Source organism: Mobula hypostoma, chromosome 17 (assembly GCF_963921235.1).
Source record: "Mobula hypostoma chromosome 17, sMobHyp1.1, whole genome shotgun sequence".
Classification (NCBI taxonomy): Eukaryota; Metazoa; Chordata; class Chondrichthyes; order Myliobatiformes; family Myliobatidae; genus Mobula; species Mobula hypostoma.
Window position 1 is genome coordinate 60,936,681 of NC_086113.1, and position 27,883 is coordinate 60,964,563.

The window sequence follows — 27,883 nt, forward strand, 5'->3', positions numbered from 1 at the left end:
CATCAATGAGGGACAGCTTAATAATTGTACTCAGAACAATTGATTTAGTACAATTATGGAAAAGGACAAAGATAATAATTGTTCTAAAATGAGTGAAAGCCAATCTTACAAGTCAAAATGGACTTTAACCTACTAGTTCAAAACAACGCAATTAAAAACAAAGCAATGGGATGCATTTAAAAAGACAGAGGATTCAGGGTAAGTGTGCTCCCTCTGCCAAATCCAAAGCCCCCTGGATGAAAAGGAAAGCTTGTTCTATTCCTTTTGAGCTTAAAGCGTTAGGGATGAATTTTTCAAAAGGGAAATTAGTAAAGTAGAAGATATTCAGCATGGATTTGTCAAGGGAACTTCATGACCATTGACCAGAATGGAATGTTTTGAGGAGGTAATGAGGACAGTGTGATTAATGTAGTCTACGTGGGTTTTTAGCAAAGATTTTGGCTGTTTAAAAAAAAATTAAAGCCCACAAGATCCGAAACCAGTGACTTCTGGCAAGATAGCGGTGCAAATGGTTGCAGCAGCTTCTATGGGGTCAACAAAAGGCGCTGCTGCTCTACTTCAGCATAATTCTAATGATTGCAAGATCCTCCTATACATTAACAACTTAAATTACTGCAGGTCTACACCATCAGCGAATTGCTTACTGTCCCCTTTGGACATTGGAGTTAGGATGGCTGCCTCTTCAAGCTCACCTGCAGAAACAGCTTAAATTGCTCTCTTTAATGTTTCTTTCTCCTTTTCAAGGTGGTTGGGGTTCTATTGAGGTCCTGATCTGCAACTGGCACTCAAACTGCATTTTGTTAATTGGCAAATGAGTTCCCATTCCTGAAGCTTGTCAGCCAACCGTTTTCTGACATTCTCCAGACACAGCTTGGAAGATGGCTCCTCCAGGAGGCGTCATAGGAGATGGAACATCAGGACTTCACCGCAGCAGGTTTATGGATGGCAGGGGAGCTCCCTGGCTTCAGCTGCAGTGAGGACTAGGCCTGAAGCCATGGTGTTGCCTGTTTGCAGCCGCTAGAGTGAGGAGACAAAGCCATCGTGCTTTACCAGGGGTGGTGTAGCGTGGCATCCAGAACGGAGTCGGAGCTGCCCTCCCAGGGTTTCCCTCAACAGAACACAAGTTCTGTTGTGGTTGACTGAAGTCTTTTTTGGTGCCACTCAATGGACTCAGGCCTCAAGCTGCAGGTTCACTTGCTTTTCAATTGCCTGCGGAGAGGTGTTTTAAGCCATGGCACGCTACCAGGGTCAGCGCAATGCATTTGTGGTTAATTGATGATTTCAATTGGACTGAGAAGTCTGGACTATACACATAAATATTTGCCTGGTAGTGCTTTTACTAATATTCTATATGTGTATACGAGAACTGGGCCTCTTAGCTGCAGTATGGCATTGTGGGCGTCAGGGCCAGTCAAGAGATGATCTTGGTGGACTAGGAAGTGTAGACTACATACATGTACATTCTACATCACCGTATTTCTACTAATATTCTATATGTACTTGTGTATGTGAGGACTGCGCCTCAAAGCTGCGGTATCGCCTAGCAGGCAGCAAGGCGGGTCAACAGATGATATAGATGGGCGGGAGTCTGGACTACATTTATGCAAATTTTGGGTCATTGTATTTTATTGTTGACTTGCATGTGTGAGGACTGGGCATCTGTGAATATGTTCTTGTGCCTGATTGTTGGTAACATGTTTTAGCACCTTGACCCCCGGAGTGAAGCGTCTTGTTTGGCTCATGGTTGAATGACAATTAAATTTGAATTATATTGAATTGAAAGGAGAGAGGCAATGTGGATCAAAATTAACTTCAGCAAAAGGAAGCAAAGGATAATTAATAACAATTTCGTTTGTCACAGGAAAGATGTTACCAGTGGTGTTGCACAGGGCTCTGACATTTTTTTGTAATATATATTAAGTTAGACAATTGTAGGATGTAGGATAAAAAAAATGTAGAGAAGTCTGAGGTAATGTATTTGGGCAGGTATAACAAGGCCAGACATATGGCCATATTGAAAAATATGGAAAGACAGAGGCACCTTTAAGTGCATCTCCAAATGTAGTGGGACAGATTGATGAAATAACTTAAAATCTCCAGGTCATTTTGTTTACAAGAGAAAATCTGCAGATGCGGGAAATCCAAGTAACACACGCAAAATGCTTGAGGAAAAAAAATGAGGAGTAGATTTAACAGGTGGGGGAGGGGAGCAAGAAACACCAGGTGATAGGTGGAACTGGGAGGGAGAAGGCTGAAGTAAATAGCTGGGAAGGTGAGTGGTGAAAGAGATACAGGGCTAGAGAAGGGGGGAGTCTGATATGTGAGGATAGAAGGCCATGGAAGAAAGAAAAGGGGGAGGAGCAACAGAGGGAGGTGATGGGCTGGCAAAGAGGTAAGGTGAGAGAGGGAAATGCAGACGGCGACTGGTGAAGGAGGGGGCAAGGGAGCCATTACCAGAAGTTAGAGAAATTGATGTTCGTGCCATCAGGTATGAGGCTACCCAGACGAAATATAAGGTGTGGTTCCTCCAACCTGAGTGTGGCCTCATCGCAACAGTAGAGGAGGCCATGGACTGAGATATCAGAATGGGAATGGGAAGTGGAATTAAAATGGGTGGCTTGGAGATCCCGCTTCTTCTGGCGGACAGAGCGTAGGTGCTCGGTGAAACGGTCTCTTAATCTCCATCAAGCCCTTTACCAGCCAGGGCACAAAACATTAAATCAGGGAGGTTATGCTAGAACAATGAATGTGCTGCAAGAATTGGATTATTGTTTCCATGAAGAAAGGCTGGATAAGATAGTTTTGTATTCTTTTGAACAGAGGAAGTTGAGGGCATAATTAATTGCAGGGTCAAAAATTCAGAGGGACCCTAGGTCCCTTTCCCAGGTCTTTCAATTTCATGACTACAAAAATAATTTTAAATTAAGTGCAGAAGCAACTTACTCTGTTTTATTGATTTCACGAATGCAGCTTTTCCATCGATTAGATTCCATGTTCTGAAGAAATAAAAATAGGTGAATTACTGGAAAAGCTGTATCACTTGTCATACTGTGGTGTAAAGGGTAAGCTCAACTTTTTCCTATAGAGTCCGCTTCTGTATGTTTGAATAATCACTAATTATATCCCTTGCCAATAAATATCTGTACTTTACTGTGTTAATCTGTTTTGCAGAGAAGTCGTTCAGATGCTGGAATACATTAATGAAATAATCATTGAAACCCACAGAATTTTTTTTTGACACAGATAAGACCATTCAGCACTACTCAGCCTAATTCCACCTTCCGGTCTCATGTGCATAGACATGCAGGTCACAGCTCTTCTAGTCCACATCTAGTTCTTTAAATACGAGTAGTGTTTCCCCCTTTGCCACCCTTTCAGACAGCAAATTCCAGACCCTGCCACCATCCTTTCCTTGTCATATGACCAATTTTTGCCCCAAGTGCAAAACACCATTATCGTGAACCATACATTTAGGTTTGTATAAATTGTAAAAAGGGACTATATCCTGAACCCTGTGCAATTCCATTGGTGACAGCCTTCCAGTCATAAAAGACATCATTTGCTTCTTTGCATTGAGCTAATTTTGAATCAAATTTAGGATCCCTTTACTTTTCTGACCTGCCTGAAATGCAGAAACTTCTAAAATCTTTCTATAATGAATGCAACTGGTTGAGATTTTTGATTGGAGAAAGGCTAACTTTGAGGAGATGCAAAAGGATTTAAAAGGAGTGGATTGGAACAATTTGTTTTATGGGAAAGATGTAATAGAGAAATGGAGGTCATTTAAAGGTGAAATTTTGAGGGTCTTTATGTTCCTGTTAGGTTGAAAGGAAAGGTTAAAAGTTTGAGTGAGCCATGGTTTTCAAGGGATATTGGAAACTTGGTTTGGAAAAAGAGAGGGATCTACAATAAATATAGGCAGCTTGGAGTAATTGAGGTACTCGAGGAATATAAAGAACGTAAAAAGAATCTTAAGTAAGAAATTAGAAAAGCTAAAAGAAGATATGAGGCTGCTTTGGCAAGCAAAGTGAAAATAAATCCAAAGGGTTTCTACAATTATATTAATAGCAAAAGGATAGTGAGGGATAAAATTGGTCCCTTACAGAATCAGAGTGGGCAGCTGTGTGCAGAGCCAAAAGAGATGGGGGAGATTCAGAACAATTTCTTTTCTTTGGTATTCACTAAGGAGAAGGATATTGAATTGTGTAAGGTAAAGGAAATAAGAAGGGTAGTTATGGAAAGCATGATGATTAAAGAAGAGGAAGTACTGGCGCTTTTAAGGAATATAAAAGTGGATAAGTCTCCAGGTCCGTACAGGATATTGACTAGGACCTTGAAGGAAGTTAGTGTGGAAATAGCAGGGGCTCCGACAGAAATATTTCAAATGTCGTTAGAAACGGGGATGGTGCCGGAGGATTGGCGTATTGCTCATGTTGTTCCATTGTTTAAAAAGGGTTCTAAGAGTAAACCAAGCAATTATCGGCCTGTGAGTTTGACGTCAGTGGTGGGTAAATTGATGGAAAGTATTCTTAGAGATGATATATATAATTATCTGGATAGACAGGGTCTGATTAGGAACAGTCAACATGGATTTGTGCATGGAAGGTCATGTTTGACAAATCCTATTGAATTTTTTGATGAGGTTACTAGGAAAGTTGACGAGGGTAAAGCGGTGGATGTTGTCTATATGGACTTCAGTAAAGCCTTTGACAAGGTTCCACACGGAAGGTTAGTTAGGAAGGTTCAATTGTTAGGCGTTAATATCCAAGTAGTAAAACGGATTCAGCAGTGGCTGGATGGGAGACGCCAGAGAGTAGTGGTGGATAACTGTGTGTCAAAGTGGAGGATGGTGTCTAGTGGTGTGCTGGGTCCAATGTTGTTTGTCATATATATTAATGATCTGGATGATGGTGTGGTAAATTGGATTAGTAAGTATGCAGATAATACTAAGATAGGTGGAGTTGTGGATAATGAAGTAGGTTTTCAAAGCTTGCAGTGAGATTTAGACCACTTAGAAGAGTGGGTTGAAAGTTGGCAGATGGAGTTTAATGCTGATAAATATGAGGTGCTACATTTTGGTAGAACTAATCAAAATAAGACATACATGGTAAATGGTAGGGCATTGAAGAATGCAGTAGAACAGAGGGATCTAGGAATAATGGTGCATAGCTCCTTGAAGGTGGAATCTCATGTGGATAGAGTGGTGAAGAAAGCTTTTGGTATGCTGGCCTTTATTAATCAGAGCATTGAGTATAGGAGTTGGGATGTAATGTTGAAATTGTATAAGGCATTGGTGAGGCCAAATTTGGAGTATTGTGTACAGTTCTGGTCACCGAATTATGGGAAAGATGTCAATAAAATTGAGAGAGTACAGAGGAGATTTACTAAAATGTTGCCTGGATTTCATCTCCTAAGTTACAAAGAAAGGTTGAACAAATTAGGTCTTTATTCTTTGGAGCGTAGAAGGTTGAGGGGGGACTCGATAGAGGTATTTAAAATTATGAGGGGGATACATAGAGTTGATGTGAATAGGCTTTTTCCATTGTGAATGGGGGAGATTCAAACAAGAGGACATGAGTTGAGAGTTAAAGGGCAAAAGTTTAGGGATAACATGAGAGGGAACTTCTTTACTCAGAGAGTGGTAGCTGTGTGGAACGAGCTTCCAGCAGAAGTGGTTGAGGCAGGTTTGATGTTGTCATTTAAAGTTAAATTGGATAGATATATGGACAGGAAAGGAATGGAGGGTTATGGGCTGAGTGCAGGTTGGTGGGACTAGGTGAGAGTAAGAATTCAGCACGGACTAGAAGGGCCGAGACGGCCTGTTTCTGTGCTGTAATTGTTATATGGTTAAGATAGCCCAGAGTTTTAAAATATTGCAGTATTGCATCTATACTTCCCGCCCCCAAAAGTGGACATGGTGACAATGTCATGTCAGTTTCTGTGGGTTAATGATCCCTACAGTTTTCAGTAAACTGAAACACTGTAAGAGCAACAACCCATGGATGGATTCCCAAAACTGAACCAAGCACCAACCATTTCTAAAATCCTATATCTAGGCCTTTCAGTACATGATAGGTTTCTGAGATCCTCTCCTCCCCCCCCTGCCCCCCCCGCAATTCTTTTAAACTCCAATGAGTACAGGTCCAAAGCCAAATACTCCTCATACGTTAATCTTCATTCCTGGAATCATTCTCATGAACCTTCTCTGAACCCTCTCCAATGCCAGCATATCCTTTGTTGGATAAAGGGAACAAAACTGATCACCATATTCCCAATATGGTCTGACCAATGCTTTATAAAACCTCAGCATTATATCCTTGCTTTTATACTCTGGCTCTCTCGAAAAGAATGCTAACATTGCATTTGCCTTCCTGAATACTGGCTCAACCTGCAAATTAACATTTAGAGAACCCTGCACTAGGTCTCCCAAGTATCTTTTGTACCTCTGATTTCTGAATTTTCTCCCAATTTAGAAAATAGTCTACACCTTTATTCCTTCTACCAAAGTGCATGACCATAGACTTTCTTACACTGTATTCCACCTACCACTTCTTTGCCCATTCTCCAAATCTAGACTCCCTGCTTCCTTAATACTTCCTGCCCCTCCACATAGCTCGTACCTCTGCAAACTTGGTCACAAAGCCATCTAAATCACTGACATATATGTGAAAAATACAGGCCCCAACACTGACCCCTGCCGCCACTAATCACCAGTAGCCAACCAGAAAAGGCCCTCCTTATTCCCAATCATTGCCTCCTGCCGTTCAGCCAATCTTCTATCCATGACAGTATCTTTCCTGTAACACCATAGACTTCTATCTTGTTTAGCCGCCTCATGAGTGACACCTTGGCATCTCAAATCCACCGCATCTCATTTCTCTTTCCTACCTGTCATTTGCTCAAAGAATTCCAACAAATTTGCTAGGCAAAATTTTCCCTTCAGGAAACCATGCTGACTTCAGCCTATTTTATCATGTGCCTCCAAGTACCCAGAAACTTCATCTTCAATAATGGACTCCAACATCCTCCCAACCATTGAAGTCAGGCTAACTGCCCTATAATTCCCTGTCTTTTGCTCTCTCCCTTCTGGGAATGAATGTCCAAGGTTACACGTTATATCGGAGGGATGGGAAGGTAGGCAGAGGGGGTGGTGTGGTTCTACTGGTAAAGAATGGCATCAAATCAGTAGAAAGATGTGACATAGGATCAGAAGATGTTGAGTCCTTGCGGGTTGAGTTAAGAAACTGCAAGGGTAAAAGGACGTTGATGGCAGTTATATACAGGCCTCCCAACAGTGGCTGGGAGATGAACCACAGATTACAACAGGAAATAGAAAAGATGAGTAAAAAGGGCAATGTTATGGTCTGTCTGTCTAGGTACTATATCCAATGCGGACATTGGTGACCATGGTTTTCCATATAAATCTATCCCTTGTTCTGTGGATGACTTCCATTTCCTCGATGTGTAGCCACCTGGCTAGGTTTTTGATGTACATAAGCCGAGGTCTTCCTCTCGGTTTACTCCCCTTGATCTTTCCAGAGAGGATGAATTTTTCTAGTTCATCTTTCCGCATGATGTGAACTAGGAATCTGAGTTGTCTTTCTCTTATTGTTGGTGTGAGTGATCTATCTGCTTGGGCTCTTCTGAGAACTTCTTCATTTGATGTGTGTGTGATCCATGTGTAAGGGGGCTTTGTCTTTTATGTTACTGTGTAGGCTAATTAAAATGGCTTCTTTGCTTATGTTATTCTTGGGAATGCTTCTTTGTTATGTTAAACGCTGAGAAAGTTCTTGCGCTAGCAGCTTGATTTGGGTTAGAATGTGATAAGATGATGTTACGAACCAATTGGGATAGTTGTTATGTTTTTGGTGTATCTGAAGATATTGTATGCGCGGGGTTTTGGGGCAGAAGGCGGAGGAGAGAGAGACAGAGGATGGACGAGGTGTTGTGAGTCCGCTAACGGGGTCAGACTCTGAGCGGGGCATTCAGCGAGGAGAGGAGACGGAGATGGACTCATGTGGAGCGTCTGGTCGACCACTGTTGTTGGTCCCAGGCGGCCGGTCGAGGTGGTCCGAGGGGTCGCAGGGTGAAGAAGAAGGGTCCTGAGCTCCAACTGTTTGTGCACGAAGAGATTGAACTTTGATAAGTGTGGTGCCTTTTATTTTCCTTTTATATTTTATTCTCTATTAATTATATAGTTCCAGTAATATCTATAAACTGTAAATCATTTAATCGTATGTGGTGTATTGTCTGTTATTTGGGCGGGGTGGGGTACATCACACAGCATCCACACAAACTATTACCCAGTTTGGCGGGGCTGAGGGCTGTTTCCCTGGACGACAGCGAGCTGAGCGACCTTCAGGGTGGCCAGGGGGGCTACACATGATATTTTTAACATTCTCCTGTAGAACCAGAATTCAGCTGCTTCTAGTCTCTTTTCCATTGCTGGGGAAATGGTCCAGCATTCTTCACTTCCATAAGTCAGGATAGAATAAACGTAGCACTGCAGTATTCTGTTTTTAATGTACATGCTCATCTTTCTGTCTGTTAATATGGTCTTCATTTTTTGGAAAGCTTCTTTTGCCATTGCTATTCTGTATTTGATATCTGTGTCGCATCTGCCATCACTTGTTATTAGACTGCCAAGATATCTGAATTTGTTGACTTGTTTGATGTTTGTATTTCCGATCTTGATCACACATTGCGGGATGTTTTGTCTTTCTGGAGATGGCCATGCTTTCTGTCTTCTTGGTGTTGATTGAGAGGCCTCTGCGATTACTTTCTGCTGCCACTATAGTGAGTAGTTCTTGAAGTTTTGTTTCTGAGTCTGCTATTAGTACAATGTCATCAGCATATCTGATGTTATTTATATTATGGCCTCCAATTGTGAATCCTTTTATGTCTTTGATACTTTTCAAGATATTCTCACTATACAGGTTGAATGTCTGGTGAAAAGACGGAACCTTGCCTGACTCCTCTCATGATATTCACATACTCACTCACTTCTTTTGTTCTGATGGATGTTGTCTGGTCCCAGTACAAGTTTCTTAAGAAACGTATATCTTTCCCATCTATGTCAAGATCTTGAAACATTTCCAGAAGATCTTGGTGTCTGACAGTGTCAAAAGCTTTTGTATAGTCAATGAAACATAGGTAGATGTCTTTTTGTACCTGGATGGCTCGTTCACAGATCATCTGTAGTGTGAAAATTGCATTTCTGGTTCCAGTGTTTTCCACAAAGCCGCATTGTTCTTTACTGATTTCTGGTTTTATACAGCATCTTGCTCTCATCATGATTACTCTGAGAATAATTTTTGCCACGTGGCTCATCAGGCTTATTGTACAATGTAACTCACAAACAACTTGATACGACAATAAAAAGAAAATGCAGAGAAGCTAAAGACAGATGGCTAAATGAGAAATGGTCAGAGATGGAAATGCTACAGACCCATAACCCTGGAACAAAGTTGATGCAAAGTAAGATTAAAGAATGAATGGGGAAATTACCTTGCTCAGCAAGTGGATGCATCAAGGCAGAAGACGGCAGCTTAATTATGAGCAAAGAGGAAATCCTCAACAGATGGACAGAATAAATAAAAGAACTTTTTGCAGACCAGAGAGGAGAAAAACTGAACATAAAGAAGAATCTTGAAGGACCTAGCATTCTAAAATCAGAAATTCAAGCAGCCATAAATAAAACAAAACATAACAGAGCAGCTGGTCCAGACAACATCGCTGTTGAAATGATACTGGCCTTAGAAGATTTTGGAATAGAGAAACATAGAAACATAGAAAATAGGTGCAGGAGTAGGCCATTCGGCCCCTCGAGCCTGCACCGCCATTTATTATGATCATGGCTGATCATCCAACTCAGAACCCTGCACCAGCCTTCCCTCCATACCCCCTGACCCCTGTAGCCACAAGGGCCATATCTAACTCCCTCTTAAATATAGCCAATGAACTGGCCTCAACTGTTTCCCGTGGCAGAGAATTCCACAGAAATAGCAAATGAAATCTATGATCATGGGGAGATACCTGATGATTTAAGTAACGTTATGGTAGTCATGGGAAATTTTAACATGCAGGTCGATTGGGAAAATCAGGTTGGTAATGGATCTCAAGAGAGTGGGTTTGTTGAATGCCTAAGAGATAACTTCTTAAGAGCAACTTGTCATTGAGCCTACTTCGGGATCAGCAATACTGGATTGGGTGTTATGTAATGAACTGGAGGCGATTAGGGAGCTTAAGGTAAAAGAACCCTTAGGAACCAGTGATCACAATATGATTGAGTTCAATTTGAAATTTGATAGGGAGAAAGTTAAGTCTGATGTGGCAGTATTTCAGTTGAGTAAGGGAAATTACTGGTATGAAAGAGGAGTTGGCCAAAGTAAATTGGAAGGAGCTGCTGACAGGGATGTCAGCAGAGCAGCAATGGCATGCGTTTCTGGGGAAAATGAGGAAGGTGCAGGACTTGTGTATTCTAAAAAAGAAGAAATACTCAAATGGTAAAATAGTACAACCATGGCTGACAAGGAAGGTCAAAGCTATTGTAAAAGCAAAAAAAAAAACGGCATACAACAAAGCAAAAGATAGTGGGAAGATAGAGGTTTGGGAAGTTTTTAAAAACCTACAGAGAGGAATTAAAAGGGAAAGATGAAATATGCAAGGTAGCAAATAATATCAAAGTGGACTGTAAAAGTTTTTTTCAAGTATGTTAAAAATAAAAGAGAGATGAGAGTGGATATAGGACCGCTAGAAAATGAGGCAGGAGAAATAATAACGGGGAACAAGGAGATAGCTGATGAACTAAATGAGTATTTTGCATCAGTCTTCACTGTGGAAGACACTAGCAGTGTGCCTGATGTAGTGTGTGAAGGAAGAGAAGTGGGTGCAGTTACTGTTACAAGAGAGAAGGTGCTCAAAAAGCTGAAAGACCTAAAGGTCACCAGGACCAGAGGAGCTGCACCCTAGGGTTCTGAAAGAGGTAGTGTTAGAGACTGTGGTGGCATTAGAAATGATCTTTCAAAAATCATTGGACTCAGGCATGGTGCCAGAGGACTGAAAAATTGCAAATGTTACTCCACTCTAAGAAAAGAGGAAGGCAGCAGAAAGATAAATTATAGACCAGTTAGCCTGACTTCAATGGTTGAGAAGATGTTGGAGTCAATTGTTAAGGATGAGGTGATGAGTTCATGGTGACACAGGACAAGATAGTACACAGTCAGCATGTTTTCCTTCAGAGAAAATCCTGTCTGACAAACCTGTTGGAATTCTTTAAGGAGATTACAAATAGGATAGATAAAGGGGATGCACTGGATGTTGTACTTTTGGACTTTCAGAAGGCCTTTGACAAGGTGCCACACATGAGGCTGTTTACCAAGTTAAGAGCCCATGGTATTACAGGAAAGTTACTAACATGGTTAGAGCACTGGCTGATTAGTAGAAAGCAGTAAGTGGAAATAGAAGGATCACTTTCTGGTTGGCTGCCAGTATCTAGTGGTGTTCTGTAGGGGTCAGTGTTGGGACTATTTCTTTTTATGCTGTATATAAATGATTTAGATAATGGAATAGATGGCTTTGTTTGCCAAATTTGCAGATGATACGAAGATTGGTGGAGGGGCAGGTAGTGTTGAGGAAACAGGTAGGATACAGAAGGGCTTAGACAGATTAGGAGAATGGGCAAGGAAGTGGCAAACGAAATACAATGTTGGAAAATGCATGGTCATGTTTTTGGTAGTAGAAATAAATGTGCAGACTATTTTCTAAACGAGGAGAAAGTCCAAAAAAATCTGAGATGCAAAGGGACTTGGGAGTCTTTGTGCAGATCACCCTGAAGGTTAACTTGCAGGTTGAGTTGGTGGTGAGGAAGGCAAATGCCATATTAGAATTCATTTCAAGAGGTGTAGAATACAAGAGCAAGGATGTGATGCTGAGGCTTTATAAGGCACTGGTGAGGACTCACCTTGAGTACTGTGAACAGTTTTGGGTCCCTCATCTTAAAAAAGGTGTGCTGGCATTGGAGATGGTCCATAGGAGGTTCACAATGATGATTCCAGGAATGAAAGGGTTATCATACGAGGAACATTTGATGGCTCTGGGTCTATACTCGCTGGAATTCAGAAGGATGGGGGGGGCGGGGGATCTCATTGAAACAATGTTGAAAGGCCTAGACAAAGTAGATGTGGAAAGGATGTTTCCCATGGTGGGAGATTCTAGGATAAGAGGGCACAGCCTCAGGATAGAGGGGCACCCTTTCAAAACAGAGATGTGAAGAAATTTCTTTAGCCAAAAGGTGGTGAACTTGTGGAATTTGTTGTCATATGCAGCTGTGGAGATCAGATCGTTGGGTGTATTTAAGGCAGAGATTGATAGGTTCTTGATTGGACATGGCATCAAAGGTTACAGAGAGAAGGCCGGGAACTGGGGTTGAGGAGGCGACTAAAAAAAGGATCAGCCATTATTGAATGGCGGAGCAGACTCGATGGGCCAGATGGCCTAATTCTGCTCCCATGTCTTATGGTTTTAAAGAGCAGTGTGACAATTGCAAATTTTCCAGTATGCTGGAAATGATAGTGACCCTTGAAAGATTGTTTCTAATGCCCCCACAATCTCTTCAGCTACCTCTTGCAGAACGCTGGAGTGTAGGTCCAGGTGACTTCAGTCCTTTCAGCTTCCAAAGTTTTCCTCTTTTTTAATGATTACACTCACTTCTGCCCCATTGACACTCTCCAATTTCTGGCATGCTACTGGTATCTTCCACAGCAAAGACTGATGCAAAATACTATTTGTCCTGTATTACAACCTCTCCAGCCTAATTTTCCAGTAGTCTGATATCCATTCTTGCCTCTCTTTTGCTCTTTATGAATCTGAAGAAAACTTCAAGTTTCTTTTATATTTTGGCTAGGTATTTCATCTTCTCTCATTGCTTATTTAGTTGCTTGCTTTGGTTTTTAAAAGCTTGCCAAACCTTTAGCTTCCCCCTAACTTTTACAATATACAGTATGCCCTCTCTTTTGCTTTTATGCTTTCACTTCTCTTGTCAACTGAGGTTACCTCATCCTCCCTTTAGAATACTTTTTCACCTTTGGGAATTATCTTTCCTGTGCCTTCCAAATTGCTCACAGAAATACCAGTCATTACTGCTCTGCAGTCATCCCTGCTAGTGTCCCCTTCCAATTAACTCCTCTCTCATGCCACTGAAATTCCCCTTACTCCACTGTAATACTCATACATCTGATTTCTACCATATTGTGATTACCGCCTCCTAAGGACTCCTTCAGCTTAAGCTCCCTAATCAAATCAGGTTCATTACACAACACCCAATCCAGAACAACACACAGAAAATGCTGGAGGAACTCAGCAGGTCAGGCAGTATCTGCCAAAATGAATAAACAATCAATGTTTCAGGCTGAGACCTTTCATCAGGGCAGAAAAGGAAGGGTGAAGAGGAAGGAGAACAATCTAGAAGCACAGAAGGGGAGCTTCCCCACCCCCTCTGCCCACCTGTCTGTCCTTTCAATACAATGAGTTTCCTTGGATTTTAAGCTCCCAACTGTGATCTTCTTTCAGCCAGGATTCACTGATGCCCATAATATCATGCCTGCCAATTTCTAACTGTGCTACTAGATTACCTACATTATTCTGTATACTACATACATTCAAATATAACACCTTCTGTCCTGTAGTCAACACCCTTTGCAATTTTGCCCCCCATGATACTGGAAGTTAAATTCTTCTCCCTTTATAATTTTGTCTTTTTGTTTATTCTGGAGTCTTTCATAACTTTATCCTCACCTTACAAAACTGTTGAACACCTTCCCTCATCCCCCACCCCTGTACCATCAGCTTTGCGCCTGAGTTCCTCAACCAGCCAACACTTGCTGCAGATGTGGTCACCAGGAACCACAATGGGGTCCACCAGCTCCCACATCATGCAGCTATGACACATCAGCCGATCCTGCAATTCAATTTCTTGTGATTTGGTATCTATTTAGTTCTATAAACTAAAACTATACATAATGAAAAAATATGCCCTGCAAATATCTCAGGTTTCAGATTCGTGGATCATTGGGATCTCTTCTGGGAAAGGTGTGGGGGGGAAAAAAGGATGGGCTACACCAGGAGTTGAGGGGAACAAATATGCTGTAGACAGATTTTCTGGAGCTGTTGGGGAAGGTTGAAGCTGGTTTGAGGGGAATGGGAATCAGAGTGATAGGTTAGAGGATGAGACAGTTGGTATAAAGATAGATGCAGCATTTAGATGAGCGGAGAAAGGATATGCAGTTGATAGGGCAAAACTGCAGTCAGTGGGTTGGGTTGAAGTGTGTCTATTTTAATGTAAGAAGCATCAGGAACAAGGGTGATGAACTATAGCATGGGCCAGTACATGGAACTCTGTTGTTGTGGCTATTATACATACCTGGCTGTCACAAAAGCAGCAATGGCTGCCGAATGTTCTGGGGTTTAGATGTTTAAAAAGGGAGATAAAAGAGATGAAGGAGTGACATTGCTAATAAGGGATAGTATCTGAAAGGAAGGGCATTACAGAAGGATTGTCTACTGAGTCAGTGTAGGTAAAAGTCACATACATACACACACACACACACACACACACACAAAGACATATTTGGAACCTATAACAAAAGTATAAATGGTCTGGCTCAGATCTAAACTCATTTTAAACTTTAATAAAATCAGACACAAAATTTACACCCTCTGTAATGAAATCAGCAAGTTCTCTCACCAGAACCACAAACTGCCTCATTTATGGAGAATCAATTTTTACTCAGGCAATACCAGAATGCTTTGTGTAATTAGTTCAAAGAAAACGCATTGGTAATTTGCACAATGTTATCTCCATCATAAGGAAAATTATGCTTCTGTGATGTTCCATCATACAGTACAAGTGCAGAGTTGCTTTAGGGATTCAAAATTCGGCAATTACTGGTGTCACACATTATTACAAATAGCTTACAATGCATTTCAGAACTGTTATCATAATCATGCACTAACATTAATTAGTAAGACTAAAAATTATTTTTAAAATTCTACATCTTCCCAAACAAAGAAAAATAAATTATAGGATCACAACTAAGTTGTCTAGATGTCTCTATGGGGAAGTAGACAGTTAAATATTCTTAATTAAACTTGTTATACTTTGGGAAGAATCAACATACCTTAATGTTTTGTCTGTTCCTACTGACAAAGCCAGTCTTCCAGATGGATGGACAGAAAATGATGACACATGGCCTCTGTTTAAAGAAAGCAGTTAACTTAATATCACATCGTCCTCAATTTCAAATGCATACCTAGAAACTATCATCTCTATCCCTAGGTAACTGCTCCCTTCAGCACAGGCCATCCGCAAGTTACAAATGCCCATTTTGTAGACACCCTACATGCAAACAAACTCCCACAATATTACATTCAGAAGTCCAAAGTGCATACACATCTTTATTCCTATGAAAGACAGACTGACTTCTCTCTCTGCTAACTGATTTTTCTTTCTTATCAGTCTAATATGTTTGTGTTCTTGATGCCATTCATTACAATTTTGCGGAGGTAGGGTTATCATATTGAGTGATTTTTGGGTATCTTCTGGCTGATGGGCAAAATTGATTTATGGAATTCTGTAAAAAAAACGAATTTGTTCATTGCCCAAGGATAGCTTGTATTGTGGCTTCTGAACACCACCTACTGGATGCACTGGAGTAATCTACTAAGGTTTCACAGCACCTCCCAACCTCCACCATCAAAGAACAGGAGGGAGAATGCATAGGAGCATCATTACCAGATCACCTACCCCTCTGCTTTAGAAGCAAAAGGGCAAAATATGTGCGGATCCCTGGAACTTTGACATCAGCAAGCAACCATGATGAGCACTTTCTTCACATCCTTGAAAACCTGCAGATGCTGGAAATCCAAGTCAACACACACACAAAATGCTGGAGGAACTCAGCAGGCCAGGCAACATCTATGGAAAAGAGTAAATAGTCAACATTTTGGCCGAGACCCTTCATCTTTTAATCTTTTTCTATAGATGCTGCCTGGCCTGCCGAGTTCCTCCAGCATCTTGTGTGTGTTGTTGAGCACTTTCTTCCCCATTCTCCTCTCGCCCTTCTTGTACCTAACACTGATCAATCTCAGTTTTGAAGTTGGCCAAAAACTTAACTATATTAGCCCCTTAAGACAAACCTTCAGGAAAAAGTTTATGGAATGTGGACATTACTAGCAATGGTTTCAAAATGCCCATCCTTTGAAAAGGTGGCAGTGAGATCTCTTGATGCTGTCCCAAGGAACTCCTGCACAGTCCCTGGGACTGATCTCCAAGTACAACCTCCTTCTTTCACATGGGGTCAGACTCCACCAGTCACCCCTTTTCCCTTGATGCCCATTTACTGCTCTTCTTTGAAACCACACAATCCTTCGCTACACTGATAACAAAGTCCATTGCTACCAGCTCCCCACTTAGTCCCATCTTGTCAATGGAAATCTACTAGTTAGATTGAAAAATATGCAGAATTTATGATTTGAAATAGGGCATGAATTAGAAAATGACATGCTAAGGATTCATACTTATGAGCTTGAATAGATTTCAAACATTCCCATTTCTTTGTGTCCCACACACAGATGAGTCCATCTTCTGCTCCACTTAGTAAGTGTGTTTTCCCGTAGAATTCCAAACAGGTTATTGTACCTTCAAATAACAGGACAAAATTAATTCAATGCTCAGAGACACAATGCAATATGGAGGTCAATTTAATTACAAACAGAGCCCTTTCCTAACACTTTACATTGAACATGTTCCAGTTTTAAAGAAATGACAACTTTGGCAGCAAATATTTTTAAACATCAGTTTTACCACCTCACATACTATGAGTGCTCAAACTAATAGGAAACAAACTCGATACACAAGTTCCAAAGGACAATCCTCATTTTATGCAATCACCTGAACTCACCTGGAACAGCGCATGAACACAGAGAGGTTAATAAATTTCAGTATACCTAGTTCTGAAATGAAGAAGATAACTAATATTCTTGTTTCTCATTGCTCTCAATGAGGCATGCTACCAGATTCATTTCTCTGAATGATTTTGAGGCCAGAATTGACTCAAATGAGATAAGCCTCCCAGCTATCTCTTGTATACATATAAACTTTAGATGAAATACTAACTCATTTTTTGTTGAGTATTATGCTGAGCTAAATTGGAATGCAAGAAGCAGTGTGCAGTAAGTTTAAAAAAACATGAAATTTATACATTTGTTTGGTTTCAACAAAGGCAGGGAATTAAAAGTACCTCCAGGACAAGCTAAACAACAAGCAATCTAACAGCAGTACAAGAATAATATTGTTAGTTGTATTAATTTAATAGAATCCTAGAAAGATATGCTGGAAGGGCAAACACTGTGCCATGAGGAAACTTTAGATGCTGTTAATGACCCAAGGTGGTGAAAACGTCATCAGCTGGAGGAGCTCAAGGCCCAGGTTTTGGAACTTAAGCAGCAGTTGACGTCACTAAGGTTTATCTGTGAAGTATTTCAGGAATAGCATGCTTCTGGGATGGTTACTCTGCAGCAGAGAAGAATGTAAGTGGAGTGAAGAGAGGAACAGCGGATAGAGAAGTAAGAGCTGGCAAGCAGTTCAGGAGATCGTGCCATTTCCATAAAGACATTTCACTCTCTAAGGGGATTTAGTCATCAATATTAACTGAGGAGAGATTGCCTCTGGGGCTGCAGCCACGACAAGGACAGTAAAAGTGGGCAACTCCAGATGTACCAAAAGAGATGAGAAAACGATAGATATGCTGTCGAGGATTGTACAGTTAGAGAAGCAGGCATCTCTGTGGCTGCAAGGATAGTGTATTGCCTAGATTAAGAACATAACTCAATAGTTGCAGAATAGCCTGGAGATCAAGATTCACCGATGACAAAGAAAAAAAGATAAGCTCCTGTAAACAAGCTTTAAGCAGGGGAGCATTAGATCTCCAGATGATTTCTTCAACCAATGGGCATAGAAATAGGAGGATAATACAAATAAATGTACAGCTAAAGAAATTATGCAAGAGTGAGTGTTTTAGATTTAAGGCATTGGGAACAGTTCTGAGAGAGATGGGATCTGTACAGGCTGGACAGATTGCATCTCAGTGGCCACCTTATTAAGTAAACCTACACCACACATTAATGTAAATATCTAATCAGCTAGTCATGTGGCAGCAACTCAATGCATAAAAGCATGCAGACATGGTCAAGAGGTTCAGTTGTTGTTCAGACCAAACATCAGAATGGGGAGGAAATGTGATGTAAGTGATTTTGACTGTGGAATGATTATTGCTGCCAGATGGGGTGGTTTGAGTATCTAAAAAGCTGCTGATCTCCTAGGTTTTCAAGCACAACAGTCTCCAGAGTTTACAAAGAATGCTGCAAACAAAACAAAAAAAATCCAGTGAGTGGCAATTCTGTGGGCAAAAACACCTTGTTAATGGGAGGGATTAGAGACTGGTTCAAGCTGACAGGAAGGTGACAGTAACTCAAATAACCACTTGTTGCAACGGTAGTTTGCAGAAAAGCATCCCTGAGCACGCAATATGTTGAACCTTGATGGGCTACAACAGAAGAACACATCGGGTTCCAAGGTATACCTAATAAAGTAGTCACTGAATGTATTTTCCCAGTTCCCCTACACCACTTTATGTGTTCTCACAACATCAGTTCCACATCCACATCTGCTTTTCTCTTCCATTCCTCAGTAGCATTTCTCCACCATTGTTGAAAGGGCTGTCAACCTCTTCTATTCCATTTCTGCTCTCATCTCTCTCCTCCCACCATAAGCATGGATAAGATTATAAACACAAGAGATTCTGCAGATGCTAGGAATCCAGTGCAATACATACAAAATGCCTGAGGAACTCAACAGGTCAGGCAGCATCTATGGAGGAGAATAAACAGTTGACATTTCAGGGAAAGACCTTCATCAGGACATTCCTCTCTATAGATGCTGCTTAACCTGCTGAGTTCCTCCAGCATTTATGTGTTACAAAAGATTACCCTGTATGCATCTTCACCCCACCAACCTTCATATTCAAAGGATTATCCTTAAGTTTCAGATATTTACAATGTGAACACCATCAGTAGATACATCTTCCCTTCTCCTTTTTGCATTACAAAGGAACCATTCCCTACAGAACAGCTTTAACCTCCACACCACCGCCCCCCCGCCCCGCGCAGATCCAACACCTCACTGATTCTACCCATGCAGGAGAAATAACACCTGCCTTCCCCCTTCCCTCTTCCCTTCCCATTATCCAGACATCAAAGCACTCTTTCCAGGTGAAGCAGCAATTTACACAATTTTTCAGCTTAATACATAGCTACTGGCTGCTCCTAATGCAATCTCCTCTACATTGAGAAAATCAAATACAGATTGGCTTTCTGTTCTGCAGAACGGTTTGGTTCACTCAGCAAGGCTGACCCTGTACCTCCAGTTCCCTGTCACATTAATTCTCTATCCTTGCCTTTTAATACAGTTCCAACAAAGCTCATCATGAGAATTAGTGCCTTGTCTTTTGGTGGAATGTTACAGTCTTCAGAAATTGACAATAACTTCCAGTTTTTGATAATGAACCAATCATACAGTTCACATTTCCAGCATTCATATTTTTCGCCTTCTCTTCCTTGCTGTGATATTTCAGACTTCATTGACCTCCTCCTGATCACCCTTCCTCTACACCAGGGTTCCCAAACTTTGCCAATGCCATGGACCCCTATCATTATCTGAGGGATCCATGGACCGCACGTTGGGAACCCCTGTTTCTCACAGGCCTTTCAGCGGCCACAACTACTATTTGTATTTTGCAACTTCTCTTAGTCTCCAGTCTGACAAAAACACTTCCATTTGCCTTCTTTCTCTCTCCTCCACAACTTGCTTTACTTGTAATAATTTCCAATTCTGATAAAATGTACCTCAAAACACTAAATTTGGTTTTCCCCTTTCCACAGTTGATGTCTGACCTGAAGGAATGTTCATCAGGGGTAAAACAAAACATCAAACTCTGAGACAGCAAAGTCTAAAATCCTTTGGATTTTTAAGGACCTCTTTCCTCATCTTAAGTCTTTCCCTTACAACATTAAATGTACTAAAGTGTTACTCTGCTGTAATCAGGAGCAAAAAAGCACCTAAGTTGAAAACACTTATCCCATGAATGGGTGCTCCAAATGCAGTGTTAAAATTTACTACATTGAAAGGCATAAGTAAATTATCAGGAGTAGTTTCAGATATTAGTTCTTATAAATGTCAATGACCCAAAATGACAATTTCATTGCTCTGTCCACAAATGTTTTCAGGTTTGCTACATGCATCCAACATTTTGGTTTTAATCACATTTAATACAGTCTTTGTCAGCAAACTCTCCAACACCCCTCTCCCACTGAACCTTGGAAAGAACAAAGCTTCCTGAACTACCTTTTCTACCATACCAGCCAATAAAAGGGTAAAGTGTGAAAGCAAGATTTTACCTACCATTATGGTGTAATAATGATCCTTGATCAATTTTCTTTTTCATGTTATACAACTGAATAGTTTCATCTCTACTACCCGTTGCCACGTATTGATCATTTACAGCCACAGTGGTTAAAGAGGCAGTGTGAGCATGATGGGTAAAATCAGCTTCAGGATCCCAACTCTAAAAGAACACACAGCATAAATGTGCATTAACAACTTAACAGAAGTATTCAGCAATTTTTGACAACATCAGCAAGATATTTTTGTGTAATTTTACAATTATGTATAAGGACTAAAGATGCATTTAATAAGTGAATTTGATTAAATCACAGAAGCTCTTGAAGAACCTTAACAGGGTGGATGTGGAGAGGACACCATCTGGTGGGAAAAATTAGAACTGAAAATTATTGTTTAAAGTAATGGGCTGTCCTTTTAAGAGAGTTAAAGTAAAAGTTTATTTCTCAGGCACTCATGAATCTTTGCAACTACCTTCCTTCAAAAAAAAAGGTGGGGAAGAAGCAGAGCCTTAATTTTTATTACTTAGGCAAAAGCTGATATATTTTTGACATAGGAGATGGGGTGAAGGTTACCACAGTAACCAGAATGCAGAACTGAGCCATCATTTGATTAAGTGGTGGCACCGGCTGGATGATGTCTAATTTGTATGTTTATATTGGCCTGTCTCTACAGGAATTGATCAGATTGCAAGATGATGTTACCGAGATTTAAGATTCCAAGGCTTCTCTAAGCCGGAAGAATCTAAAAGTAGAGCAGCAAATTCAAGCATAAGCGGGAGCAGGAGGAACACGTGTCCACGAGACTCCGGCTGAAACCTCTACCTATGGCCCTTTCGCACAAGGTCAAGGTTGGGAGGGACAGCAGCCCCCCGCCTGCTGGTAACCGGCCCCTGCCACGTGTGTCCAGTTTGATAGTCGGTACCTGAATAGGACTTGCTGGTAACTGGCTGTGCCCAGTTGGACAGCCGGTACCCGAACAAGATCTGCTGGTAACCAGCCCTGCCTCACCTGTGCCCAGTTGGACAGCCGGTACCCCAACAAGATCTGCTGGTAACCAGCCCTGCCTCACCTGTGCCCAGTTGGACAGCCGGTACCCGAACAAGATCTGCTGGTAACCAGCCCTGCCTCACCTGTGCCCAGTTGGACAGCCGGTACCCGAACAAGATCTGCTGGTAACCAGCCCTGCCTCACCTGTGCCCAGTTGGACAGCCGGTACCCGAACAAGATCTGCTGGTAACCAGCCCTGCCTCACCTGTGTCCAGTTGGACATCCGGTACCCGAACAAGATCTGCTGGTAACCAGCCCTGCCTCACCTGTGCCCAGTTTGTCAGCCGGTACCCGAACAAGATCTGCTGGTAACCAGCCCTGCCTCACCTGTGCCCAGTTGGACAGCCGGTACCCGAACAAGATCTGCTGGTAACCAGCCCTGCCTCACCTGTGTCCAGTTGGACATCCGGTACCCGAACAAGATCTGCTGGTAACCAGCCCTGCCTCACCTGTGCCCAGTTTGTCAGCCGGTACCCGAACAAGATCTGCTGGTAACCAGCCCTGCCTCACCTGTGTCCAGTTGGACATCCGGTACCCGAACAAGATCTGCTGGTAACCAGCCCTGCCTCACCTGTGCCCAGTTTGTCAGCCGGTACCCGAACAAGATCTGCTGGTAACCAGCCCTGCCTCACCTGTGCCCAGTTGGACAGCCGGTACCCGAACAAGATCTGCTGGTAACCAGCCCTGCCTCACCTGTGCCCAGTTGGACATCCGGTACCCGAACAAGATCTGCTGGTAACCAGCCCTGCCTCACCTGTGCCCAGTTTGTCAGCCGGTACCCGAACAAGATCTGCTGGTAACCAGCCCTGCCTCACCTGTGCCCAGTTGGACAGCCGGTACCCGAACAAGATCTGCTGGTAACCAGCCCTGCCTCACCTGTGCCCAGTTGGACAGCCGGTACCCGAACAAGATCTGCTGGTAACTGCCACCAACCACCACCAGCTGTCGACCCGCAGAATCCATGTTCAGCCAACATCAAGAAAGACCCCACTAAGTCGGCGCGCAGAACTGACGTCAGCAGCTGTTCCGTTCAGGTCCCCGTGGCGCCTGAATGTTTGTTGCACTGTTTGGCGGCCGGAGGCGATTCCGCGACGTGTGCCGTGGCTCTGGGTTACTTAGGGGGTGGGGGGGCTGAACTTGGGGCCTCAGCCCAAGCCGGTGGGTGAGGAAGCAGAGAACAGGCTGCGCTCAAACGGCGGAGGTAACTGTGTACGGACAGACGGACGGACAGAATGGCCACCCTGTGGATGGGAGACGTAAGTGCGGCCCCGCTCCGGTGGAGGGGAGGGAGGATCCGACGGTGATCCCGGGAGGGCCGCCTGATGTGGAGAGGGCATGCCCAATGTATTGGTGGGGTGACCCCTGAGAGGGACTGATTCCCTCAGTGAGGGCCGGGGGGCCGGTGTGTTGGGGGAGTGACCCACGGGAAGTGCCTGCCCGGGGTCCAGTGGACGGGATTTGCATCCGGAGGGGCTGTCAATGTACTTGGGGTTGGGTGAGGGAAGAGGAGGGGACCCCTGGGTGATCCAGTGTTGGGAGTGTGAGAGGACGGGGGTTGGACCCCTGGATGGGGGAGTTGGGGGTGGGGTATCTCCCCGTGGGGGATTTTGGTGGATGGAGGGGTTGTTATGCCCTCATGGGTGGACTCACTTAGTGTGTGTGTGCGCCTCCCGTCCCCTGAGAACAGTGCCTGGGAGGATCTGTCCCCAGAGGGGCTGCCTAGTTTGGAAGGTGTGCGCCTACCTGATGATGGGGAGATTATTCCCTGTGGGATGGCCTGCTGTTTGTGGAGATCTTTCCCAAGAGAATCCGCCCACGTGGGGTGTGTTTGCCCCCTGGGAGGACCAGCTTGATGTGTGTACATGTGCTCTCTGCTCTCTGAGAGGGGCCACTCAGGACATACTTAGTTTTTCTCATAGGATTCAGTTATCTCTTATCCTTTGTGATTGACAATAACATGAAGCACCAAAAGAAGTGTTACCCTGTTGAGAAAGTGGACCCACATTTACACAAATACCATCCTGTCCTTGGACATCCCAATCCACAATAGGACGACTGAGGCCGAAAGTTTGTTTCCGACGTGAACATGTGATTCATGCATTGAAACTATGCTGCATGGATGGTATCTCTCTATTTGCCCATATTGCAACTTAGGTTATATTTTTAAAGATAATTCATTGGTTTGTAAAGGTTGTGAAAAATAATAAAACTAGTTCAGTTACATTTTGATCATGTAATGCAGTGCGACCTCCGAATTCTGCACTGAAATTCCTGATTCCGAACAAATAGTCCTATTTGGTGTTGGTATCCGTTTTCATTGCTGCCATTACAAGTCTGTGCCTGTATCTCAAAACTATAGGTTACTGTAACATTTTTCCTAGCTTTTAGTAAGGTTAGAGGTCATAACCACCACCCCAGCCCCATTCCATTGACTCTAGAAACCAGCAGACTGAGTTTTTAAAAATCTATGTTCCATTCATTCAAATGATTTGCATATCATTGTTGAACTTTATATTCATACTTACTGCCTGTTGCACCACTGGTGATTAGGGCAGCAGTGAAGGTCCTCCACCTGTGGTGTTCAGGGCTTCATTCATCATGTCAGTAGCTCAGTTTTCACTACTGTCAGTAGCTCAGTTTTCACTACTGTCAGTAATGCAGTTTCTGGGTGGAGACTCAGGAATACCGTCGTATTGAAATGTAGAAGGATTCTTCATTGTTGTTTCCGTAATAACTTTGTTTTACCAGTCAAGGTTGTTAGCCCTGAACCAAACCTGGAGGACTGGTGGACCACTCTTAGTCTGTCCTCTACCCTTTGACGTGTTTGGCATGGGTGACCCTTCCAAGAGCCAAAGTAGCCAAAGAACCCTAATTCCAGCCAACCTAGCTCTCCAGGTCATTAAGGCACTCAGACCTCCAAACCATGACAAGGTTGTGATCCTCTTGGAGGTTTACATTCATCTACACCTCAATGCTTATAGATTCAAATCCTTGCTCTTTATAACTGCATTAGCAACTTGGTTGTATATCTCTGTCATTCAAAAGTCTCTTCTTGGAACCTTTCTCATTCTATGACTGGCCATAACACACCCCTTCACTAAATCTTTTTTGTAACTTTATTGGCATTCTGCAATTCCTAATAAAATAACCTATGATCTTCTCCAATGTAAAAGTGGACGATGTTGCTGTACCATCCTGTACACTAAACCATCACTGATTTACACCAATTTCATAATCCTGAGGTCCCTCTGGTATACGAGAGTTTCTTCAAATCATTTTAAGAAATAATGAACCACTCTTCTTAATTATTTAGAGATTAAATATTCCACATATTATTTTCTGCAATTTGATTGATTATTAGTATATTCTTGTGAGATATTACTTCAGAGTGCTGTCACATGCATCTATAATTCCTGTGGATGTTAGTAAATCTATTGTTTTCCTGTCATTTTTAGCTGGAACAGTACATGGATGAGACTTTCATCAAGCAGGCCTTTTCAGCCATGGGTGAGCCAACCATTAATGTAAAAATCATCAGCAACAGAATGACCGGGTAAGGAAACGTTATAATACTCAGTTCAATGGAGTATGTTAGAGTACAAATGTCTACAATTCAGAATATTGTTGCCTTGATATTATTCCCATCACTTACTAAATCACTGAATAATTGACTAGTGATTTGTGTAAATGTCTGTCACTGAGACACTCAGAAAGGCAAATTCCTTACTATGAATACTTGAATGTTCAGTGAGTTTACAGCTCTTTGATTTGTTCTAAACTTCAGAAGTCTGATGATGAAAAATATAAAAATAACAACTCTGTATCTCCAATTCCTAGTTACTATTGTCATTCTTTGAAGTCTCAGTAATTTCAAAGCTAATATTCCAAACATCAAGAAATTGGTTATCAGGACTTTGAGAGGTGAGGTAACAAGCTCACACTAGTGGATGAAAATGAGAGAGTGAGCAAATGCTGGAAATCTGAAATTTATACAGGAAAAAATTGGAAACATTCAGTAGGTCTGGAGAGAGAAACCGAGTTAATGTAACACACATCAAAGTTGCTGGTGAACGCAGCAGGCCAGGCAGCATCACTAGGAAGAGGTACAGTCGACGTTTCAGGCCGAGACCCTTCGTCAGGACTAACTGAAAGAAGAGCTCGTAAGAGATTTGAAAGAATCCGAATTAATGTGCCAGGTTGAAGACACTGTCAAAACTGCACAGAAGGTGAAGGGATGCATAGAATTACGGGAATGTATGTGATTGGGTGAAGCCAAAGTTGCCATGGTTGTCATAAGTTCCTAGAAATGTGATAGGTTCATAGAGATTCACCTATCCGCATGGCAGCCCTGGCCTCATCCTCTCACTGATCAATACATCATTCCAAGCAAACTCATCTCCAAACTCATAAACCTGGGACTCAGCACCTCCCTTCGCAACTGGATTCTTGACTTGTTGATCAATTGACCACAATCAGTAAGGAGAGGTGGTAATACATCCAGCACGATGACCTTCAACACTCGTGTCACCCCCACAACTCTGTGTCGTCAGTGCCCTATTGTACTTGCTATACCCCCATGGCTGCATGGCTAGATTCATCTCTAACTCCATCTACAAGTTTGCAGATGACACCACCATAGTGGGCCCAACATTGAATCAGTTCAGGAAGGAAATAGAGAGTCTAGTGGCATGATTACAATCTTTACCTCAGTGTTAGCAGAACAAAAGACCTTGTATAGTGGACGCGCTCCTGTTTAAATAAGAGGGTTGAGTGCTGGGAGTTCCTCGGAGTAAACATCACTAATGACTTATCCCGGTGCAACCACGTGGATGCCTTGACCTGGAAAGTCCACCAGCTCCTGTCCTTCCTCAGGAGTTCAGCATGTCCCCATCGCCCTCTCCCATTTTTATTGGTGCACCATAGAGAGTATCCTATCCAGATGCATCGCAGATTAGCTTGGCAACTACTCTGCCCAAGGTTGCAGGAAACTGCAGAGAGTTGTGGACACGGCTCAGCACATCACAAAAACCAGACTCCCCTCCATGGACTCTGTCTACACTTCTTGCTACCTCAGTAAAGCAGGAACATAATCAAAGATCCCTTCCACCCCAGACATTCTTTCTTCTCCCCCACCCCGCTTCCTGTTGGGCAGAAGATACAAAAGCCTGAAAGCACATCCCACCAGGCTCCATCTTCTATTCCACTATATTAAGACTATCGGACAGACCACTTGTACAATAAGCTGAACTCTTGACCTCACAATTTATCTTATTGTCTACCTATACTGCATTTCTCTGTAACTCAATATTTTATTCTACAGTTGGTTATTGTTTTTCCTTTGTGCTACTTCGATGTACGGATGGGATAGAATGATTTGTATGATTGGCATAGAAAACAAAGGTTTTCCACTGTTCTCAGTGCATCTGATAATAAACTAATTTACCAGTACTTTCTTGTAGAGTTTATCCTGTCAAATGGATTAATTGGGGCAGATAGAGCATGCTAATGTGTTGAAGGAAGCGTCATTTGTTGCAAATAGCAGGGCTGCCAGATATGCCCAGCAAGTCAGGTTGCAGTGATGGACTGAGCCGGAAGTCACAGATGGATAACTATCGTCGTGTTCCCAAATGTTTGCCAATGGCCAAAAGAGTCCTTGAAATTCTTCACTCTTACTACAAGGTTGTTTATCCACTACCGAGCTATGCTGTCCTGGAATGCATCACGGAAATGAACCCTTTGTATCAAACTTCAGAATCCAATGGAATATGTAGCCTGGAGAGCTCATTTCAAAGCACTATTTTGTGACTGTTAATTCTACAATTCCAGGGGTAACCATGATTAATAATCTAATTTGCATAAAACAAAAATAGAAATCTGCAAACTGAGTAGTTTGAGCAACATTTAAGAAAAGAGAGAGAAAAAAAGTGTTTCAGGTCAAATATCCATCATTAGAACTGAGAAAAAGACCCATCAACACTTGCATGTGAAGAATATTTATTTTTCTAAATCAGTCAATAGCATCGATGCTAGCAAAATGGTACCAGTAAATTATTATTGGCAGAGTTTGCATAGAAAACCTGCTGTGCTTATTTTATATACTATGTAATCATTTTTATATACATACTGATTATTATTTAGTTGCTTTAGCTTGAAGCCCAATTAGTAATGTGAAGAAAATGTTGTAATTGAACTTCTTGTGTCGTTTCAGAACGTTAGCAGGCTATTGCTTTGTGGAATTAGCTGATCAAACCAGTGCTGATCGTTGTCTCCATAAACTGAATGGGAAGCCTTTGCCCGGTTCAAATCCGGTAAACCTCTTTAG

At 42.3% G+C, this 27,883-nt stretch overlaps 2 protein-coding genes across 2 annotated transcripts in view; one reads left to right on the plus strand and one right to left on the minus strand.

The window, feature by feature from the left end:
- pak1ip1 (PAK1 interacting protein 1) overlaps positions 1–22,566 on the minus strand; it is a 35,364-nt gene extending 12,798 nt beyond the window's left edge. The window contains exons 1-5 of the mRNA XM_063069982.1: positions 22,438–22,566; positions 20,516–20,678; positions 16,576–16,696; positions 15,177–15,251; positions 2,944–2,996 (exon numbers count right to left, since the gene is read on the minus strand). Coding sequence (XP_062926052.1) covers positions 2,944–2,996; positions 15,177–15,251; positions 16,576–16,696; positions 20,516–20,678; positions 22,438–22,524 — 499 coding nt within the window. The 5' untranslated portion in view covers positions 22,525–22,566. The remainder of the gene's footprint in view (positions 1–2,943; positions 2,997–15,176; positions 15,252–16,575; positions 16,697–20,515; positions 20,679–22,437) is intronic.
- A 126-nt stretch (positions 22,567–22,692) lies between these two features.
- The window catches only part of LOC134358065 (tRNA selenocysteine 1-associated protein 1-like), a 51,716-nt gene continuing 46,525 nt past the window's right edge, over positions 22,693–27,883 (plus strand). The window contains exons 1-3 of the mRNA XM_063069983.1: positions 22,693–22,817; positions 25,017–25,114; positions 27,770–27,869. Coding sequence (XP_062926053.1) covers positions 22,794–22,817; positions 25,017–25,114; positions 27,770–27,869 — 222 coding nt within the window. The 5' untranslated portion in view covers positions 22,693–22,793. The remainder of the gene's footprint in view (positions 22,818–25,016; positions 25,115–27,769; positions 27,870–27,883) is intronic.